The sequence below is a fragment of the Vigna unguiculata genome, chromosome 7 (genome assembly GCF_037176805.1).
Source record: "Vigna unguiculata cultivar grain cowpea cultivar isolate G323 ecotype 2 chromosome 7, ASM3717680v1, whole genome shotgun sequence".
NCBI lineage: Eukaryota > Viridiplantae > Streptophyta > Magnoliopsida > Fabales > Fabaceae > Vigna > Vigna unguiculata.
Window position 1 is genome coordinate 33,275,466 of NC_140798.1, and position 7,315 is coordinate 33,282,780.

At 31.3% G+C, this 7,315-nt stretch overlaps 1 protein-coding gene across 1 annotated transcript; it reads right to left on the reverse strand.

Moving 5' to 3' along the window:
• Nucleotides 1-1,553: 1,553 nt before the first annotated feature.
• Nucleotides 1,554-5,418, reverse strand: LOC114191748 (zinc finger protein GAI-ASSOCIATED FACTOR 1-like). The gene is made up of 3 exons (XM_028081123.2): nucleotides 4,946-5,418; nucleotides 3,318-3,714; nucleotides 1,554-2,740 (listed from the first exon to the last, which is right to left on the reverse strand). The coding sequence occupies exons 1-3, from the start codon at nucleotides 5,163-5,165 to the stop codon at nucleotides 1,780-1,782; spliced, it is 1,578 nt and encodes a 525-aa protein (XP_027936924.1). The 5' UTR covers nucleotides 5,166-5,418; the 3' UTR covers nucleotides 1,554-1,779.
• Nucleotides 5,419-7,315: the final 1,897 nt, after the last annotated feature.

The following is a 7,315-nucleotide window of genomic DNA, read 5'->3' on the forward strand; positions in this document are numbered from 1 at the left end:
ACAGTCTCTTAAATGAATTGAATATAAATGTTTTTATAATTGAAAAATGAATATTAATTGTTATACATGATTGATTTGTGGTTTTGTTTAAACTAGTTATATTATATGATAATGTTTAGTTAGAATGATGAATTTGGGATTAGACATATGAGATTATGTGTGAATTATTATTTGAGTTGTGTATTAAGTATTGATATTACGTTGTAATGATGAATTTTCTTGATTCACTAATGCTTTAAGTTACATAGACTAAAATATCAAGTAATGAGTAGTTGAGTTGAGAATTCTCATACAATGTGAAACGTGCGAAATTATGTCTTAATAAACTAATATTGAGATACATTATTTTTAGGTTCGCTTATGACTTTAGCCATAGTTTCCCTTGAACTTGACTTTCTAAATGACTAAATTCCAAGAATTCCATATCTCACGGGACTTATATATAGAAAACTCGAATTTTTAAACTGATCATATCCTAATAAAATAGATTAACCAAATAACAAACTTTCTAATATGGATCATATGTTAGTATTTGAGGAGATATATTTATAATAGATTGTTATGAATTTTAAAATTGTTTCTTTTTATATATATTTTTTAATGATAGAAATTTATTTCAATAACTTACCGTGTTGTTTGTATAATAACTTACTATGACTATACTATGTACCAGAATAAATATAAGGTATACAAGTGCATGAACAACAACCGAAAGACAATAAGATAATCTGAGACTTTATTTTGAAATTTCTTTTGTAAATAGTTGTATTTATGTATATTTTGTGTGTGTATATTTATGTTATATTTTGAAAGACGCTTTATGCAAACCTCTACTGGATTTATAATAGAGAAAATAGTTTTTTTAAGGTGTTACATAAATGTTTTCCAAAGACCTTATGTTCGTGTCATGGGATCCATAAATTTTAAAAGTTTTCTTTCTAAATCTTATTCGTCTTATCACTTCTTACTAAAGTTACACACACAGATATATTTCCAAAGTTAGTTGTTTCTCTTGATTTTATAATAAAAAGCTATCCACAAAATATAATTAAAAATTTTGTAGTTTTTTACATTAGAATCCAAATTAATAAATAATGTAATTCTATTTCGTACATAGTTGATAGAACTCTACTTATAATTTATATAAAAATATTTGTTAGCAACACTTTTTTTTCTCTCAAATAATCATTAAAAACTCCTTTTAGTAATAAAGTGTTCTATTTAAATGATGATAATAAATATAATAACTTTTTAGAATATACTAGTAGTAATATATTTATGTATATAATAAGTATATGAAATAATAAAGGTTTTAAGATCTCATCATAATTTTACAGTCCGCCCCTACTTCAGTCAAAATGAAGGGTACAGTCGAAATAAAACTTCTGTGTGTACCAAATGTTAATTTTCCCCCGCTCAGAGCCATGTAAGAAAAAAACAAATCACCTCCAAATAACAAACATGCATGTAAAATATACATTAAAAAAAAACAACATTTTGTTCAGAAAAAAGAAAAAAAAATCGTGGTGAGGGATGGAGAAAAACCTATAGAGTAAAGTAATATAAATGCTGTGATAAAAGAGAGATTAAAAAATGTATTATAGAAGTGTTTCAGAAATTGACATTATCCTTAATTTTAACATCGGAGCACAAATTTTATGCATGGTTCTACAATTAATGTTCCACTGGCTGCTCCTGATGGTAAGTAATCGATCACTGTCCACGATTCAATGCATCTTCCTCTTTAGAAAGACACATTTTTCAGTTTGTTGCACCCTTTCAAATGCTACTTGTTGCTGAAAATGATTCAAACCCTGCGTTCTTACTTGACCAGTTTCTCCAAACCTCATCCGCTGCACCGTTTTCTGCTTGCTGAGCACTACCATAGAAGTTTCCTTGCGCACCGCCGCCGCCGCCGCCACCTCCTATTCCCAAAAAGTCCAGAGTCATCACATCCTCACTTCCTTTACTTCCAGCGACGTTAATAGCAGCACTTGAACCTCCATTTGTTGCACCTCCACTACTGCTTCTGTTGCTTTGCTCTATGATCTTTGACAAAGCCTTGCTTTGGTCCAAGATAGCGTTGAACATGTCCACACCGTTCATTCCAACGCTCCCTCCACTCATCCCATTTCCGCCGAAACCGTTATACTGAGCGGAGATGTTAACGTTCGGATCCTGTTGGTGTTGCCCACTGTGCATGTACTGGTTCATGAAGGATTGTCCATTCGGCTGCTGCTGCTGCAGCACCCCAAACGACGGCGGTGCCATGTTTGTGCTAAAACTTTTCTCCGTCACCGTTGCTCCCATTTGCGCAGCTTTTTGCAGCAGCGCGGTGGCTGACATGTGTGGCGACCCTGCAGCCAGGTGGGGCCCGTTTTCCTCGAATATGTTCGAACTCAGTTGGAGAGACGGCGAAGAGGTTGACGAGAGGCTTCTGGAGAACACTGTTCCTGCCATGGCGGTGTTGTTGTTGAAGGGTTTTGGTGCAGGCATTGGCATTAGCTCGTGTGGGAGTGACAGTGGGTGCTTCTGTTCACCACGGTTGAACTCCGAGGTGCCACCGATTTGTTGTGGGTTGGGAACAACGTTGGTGTTGATCGGTAATGAAGAAACAAGGTTCGGAATCTGTTGACATTGCAGGTTTGAACCTATCTTTGGTATTTGTCCTTCGTTGGCTTTGTTGTTCTCTTCAGCTAGTGCGTCACAGAAAGCTCTGTGTGTAATGAAACTGTCTCTTCTGCAAAGAAAAAAACGAATATTCGAAGGATTCAGTATAATGCATGCGTAAGGAAAATTAAAAAGACAGGATTTTGACAAGCTGCATATAAATAATGCAAAGTAGGTACATAGTTGTTCATGAAAACCATGCATGGGTATTACTATTATTATTATTATTATCAAATAAAAAGTGCCTCAGCCTGGAATCTTTGACAGTCAAATAAATTTTATATATTTACAGTGACTTTTTCTTGTTGACTATATATATATATATATATACAAAGACTTAGGTTCTGGTAGTTCTACACATCGTGCAAAAAATGTATATAAATGCTACTTGCTAATTATTATTGACCATTGATAAAGAAAAGGTTTAGAAAAACTAGAGACAAAACTTGAAAACAGATAAAAGCAACCTAACAAAGGTTTATTTACGAAAGAAATTGATTATTTAAGTGAACAAGGGTCCCCATGTAAAGGTACTGCATGAAACTTATGCACGGAAACCATGGTGAATTATATTGCGGAGTCAAATTTCAAACATACATATTCATGGTATGATAAAATAAAAAAGAAGAATATATAATATAATGAACCTTGAAAAAATGGTACCACAGTCACACTTGTATTCCCTTGTACCACAGATTTTTGAGTGGGCTTTCCAGTCAGACTGAACAGCGTATTTCTTTGAGCACTTATCACATTTCCACTTCTTCTCGCCGTGCTTTCTGCAGAAGTGCTTTTTGATACCGGTGAGGTCACCCAGTGCTCTTGCAGGGTTGTGGTGGACACACGAAGGTTCTGGACAAACATAAACCCTCTTCCGAACCTCTGTGCTTGTTCTCTGCTTCAGCTTCCATGGCAGGTTGTGGCCTCGCCGGTGCAACTGCAGGTTTTGATCTCTTTGAAACCCTTTGTTGCAGATTTCACATATGAACCGGTTTGTTGCCATTAATGTGTTTGGTGATAATGCTATTACTTCAGCACTTGGATCTGCACACACGTCAGTTCCAAAATGGTAATTAAACTATGTACTACAAGTATATGCAGATATATTCATCTTATTAGTAGTAGCTTAATGTGCTGCAATTATATGTGCACTGATTATTAATATAATTCCAAGTTGTTTCAATGGATATATTTAATTAAAGGTGAAGAAAGTGACAAAAAACTAGGAAGTGATGAAGTATAATTTGTAATAATAATGGAGTTGAAGAAGAAGAATGCAACATCTCATTCTTGGTTCACACGAAGATGAGAAGAATGGAAAGAGAAAGATAGAATATATATTTTCCATATAATTTAAACTAAAGCAACAAAACTCCAAGATCTTAAACCTCTCTCTCTCCTTGTCTCTTCCACACCCTTTCATTCTTTTTTTGACGCATCCAGATACAGACACAAGAAAACAAACACATAAGAATACTCACATTCACACACACACATACACACAGAGCAAGAGTTATTATTTCAGATATATATAAAAGCATGTATATATATATATATATATATATATATATATATATATATATATATATATATATGTATGGTCCTTTTATCTTGAAACTATTGTGAAACAAAAAAACAAAGGAAACAAGTAGTCAAGCAAAGTCAACAGTGAACAGCAATGATTGTAAAGCCCTTCAGGGCAATAATTGAGTGAGCTTCTTCGACTACTAATTACTCCTCAATAATTCTTCATTTGGGTTATCAAATTCTGGCTCAAAACATACCCAGATCCTTGTCACAGTTTCAAAGAAGGTGACTTCTAACAGATCAAGGCCTTATCTTAATTTCATGGTGCTTATCTCTTCATATATCTTAATTAAATGTGCTGTAGTTAATTAACCATGTCATCGTCCTGAAATTTAATGTACACCTTTTGTAGGATATCATTTTCTGAATTTCATTACACAAAAGCCCTTTTTTAGTAAAATATACAGATTTTTTTTCCTCATATATATACACCAGAACTCTTGTTACACAGCATGCGCAGGCCATAGATGACAATATTCATCTATGGCTGCAGCTTTAATTTGACCATCCATATTTTAAAAGCGAAAAAGAAATTGAAAACCAATTATTAGAAAGTGTTACTTAAACTAGTAAAGCTGAGAAAGCAAGAGGAGAAGGAGAAGAAAAGAAAGAATGATGAATATTGATGTAAGTGGGACTGAAAAAGAGTAAACTTTATTTGTGAGATGTGTGTTGAAAAAGTTCATACCTGGATTTCCTGGTAGGCTCCTTTTCTTCTTAACAGGTGGAGGAGGTTGTGAAATTGTGTTGGAAGCATTGGTGTTATTTGTTGTTGTTGTGGTTGAAGTAAGAGAATGTGGACTATGAAACTGAGGAAGCATCTCAGGTTGGTGTTTAACTGCTGCTGCATCTTCTCTGGTATTCTCTGTGGAGAAGCTCCCGCTATCACAACTTGTGATGTTTGACATTGAAGTTAGGCAAAGAAAAGGGAAGAAGAATCTATTGAAAATATTCCCTTACTTAATTTACAAACAAGTGTTGTTTGTTTCTTTCACTCAACTGAACTTGTTGCAGCAAGATGAATTTTGTTGAGAAAAACTAAGAAAAAAAGAGAGGAAATTGAGACAGAAAAGGTGGGATTTGTGCAACTAGAGGAAGACAAAAACCAGGAAACTCTCCTCCTTTTATGGTGTGGAGACGAGGGTGTTTGCTGCCACAACAATACAAGAAACCACGCTTTGGATTTGCATTGTAATAAAATATATTTATATATTATACTTCTTTTAGGCACTGTTGTTTCTAGCTATATATATATATGCCCCTACCCTTCCTTCATATTAATAAAAAGCCCTTCACTTCTTTTTTTTTTTTTTCTCGAATACGTAATTAGTTACTTAAAACATACTCATTTTATTTAATTAATTCAAAATAATATTGCTATACCATTTTATGCTCATTAAAAATAGTTTTACTATCGTTTCAGTTAATAATGTGTGTAAGTTTTTACTAAATATATTAGTTTTATACACAAAATTCATATTAAGAGGAAATTTCAAATGATATATTATTGGTGAAACTGGATTGACATCATTGTTGGGTCTTTCGAAAAAGGAGAAAATATAACAACCATAAAACATGAGTTTAATATATACATAAGAAATTGACATCACTCTTAACTAAAAATTTATAAGATAAGAGATTTATAGATCTTCAATATAATACTCAACTTTTTCATATTTATTTAATGTGGGACTTAAACTCATACTTAGATTCTCATTAATTTCCTAGTATAAATTTTTCCTCTTCCATATACATTTAGTTTAAAAACATATTAATACAAGAGACGGTATGAATATCGTGTTTTATAATCATGAGCATGATCTATAATTTGAATCTAATACATAAGAACAACGAAGGGAATATTATATATGCATAATAATTAAAAATAGGTTGTGATAACTAGTATATAACAATATTTTATACTACCACTTTTTACAAACCGTCATATATATAGATGTAGTAGAAATAATAAGAATAATGAGGTAAGTATGATATTTTTTCTTATAGCAATCTTAAAAATTGTATTAATTATAACTTTTATTGCGTATTGTTAATGTATTTTTTTTGTACTCATAATGCATAGTCGTTAAATTTGTAGTAATTACTTTTTAAAGTCGTATTCTACATAGTTTATTGCTCAGATAATGTTATCTTTTACATTATTAGGTTTATAAAAGTTAAATTAAATCTTTAGTATGTTAATTAGTTGTGGTAAAAAAAATACGACTTTAACTTATTTTGCCTATATTACCGAATCAAAGTGTTTTTTCTTTTTCAAATTCCACCAACTCTAGTGTATCAATGTCTTGTACCAATGAGTAGCGATGACATGGCAGTGACTATGAGTTTAATTATCCTCGTCCAATGTAAATTTATGTCCAATCTAAAAATATAAGTATTTATCTAAATACTTATTAAATAATCTTCTATAAAAAATATATATGATAAAGAATCTAATACAAAATAGTACATATTTAATTTTTTTAATATCGATTATTAATAAATAAATTATAATCACAAATTTTAATACATAATCTTAATAATTTTAAAAAAAGTATATATATATATATATATATTATTCATATTTAAGTTTAAAAATTAAATATTACACATTCACATATTTATGTCCATTGATTTAAATATTTTCCGTTGGATTACGAACTTGAATAATCCTTCTATATACAATTTTATTTGAAAAATTGATTGTGAAAAGTGTATGAAAAGTTGTGCTAATAGGGTGAAGTAAACTTTATTCAGAATTGCTATAAGTAGATTGAAACGCACGTAGATTGATTCTCATACTTTAAATTTTTGTATTGTTGAAATAGTTAATTGTACTCTATAAACTGTATGGGAAAAAGAGAGAATATTTACAATATTCTTTATTAATAATAATAATAATAATAATAATAATAATAATTAAGAAGGGTATTGTGGGAATTACAGTTGTGGTAGTCTTTTAAAAGTTTAATTTATGTGACAATACTAGAAGACGAGGGCTTCAAGTTGGAAAGTTTGTCATTTTCTGAGGATATTTTAAAGTGAATAGTTTTTTCCC

What these genes read in the sequence shown, in the direction of transcription:
- LOC114191748 (XM_028081123.2), bottom strand. Translation starts at nt 5,165, where the DNA reads ATGTCAAACATCACAAGTTGTGATAGCGGGAGCTTCTCCACAGAGAAT. An exon ending in GAGCCTACCAGGAAATCCAG is followed by an intron (nt 3,715 to 4,945) that starts GTATGAACTTTT and finishes ACGTGTGTGCAG; the next exon opens with ATCCAAGTGCTGAAGTAATA. An exon ending in TGTGGTACCATTTTTTCAAG is followed by an intron (nt 2,741 to 3,317) that starts GTTCATTATATT and finishes TTTTCTTTGCAG; the next exon opens with AAGAGACAGTTTCATTACAC.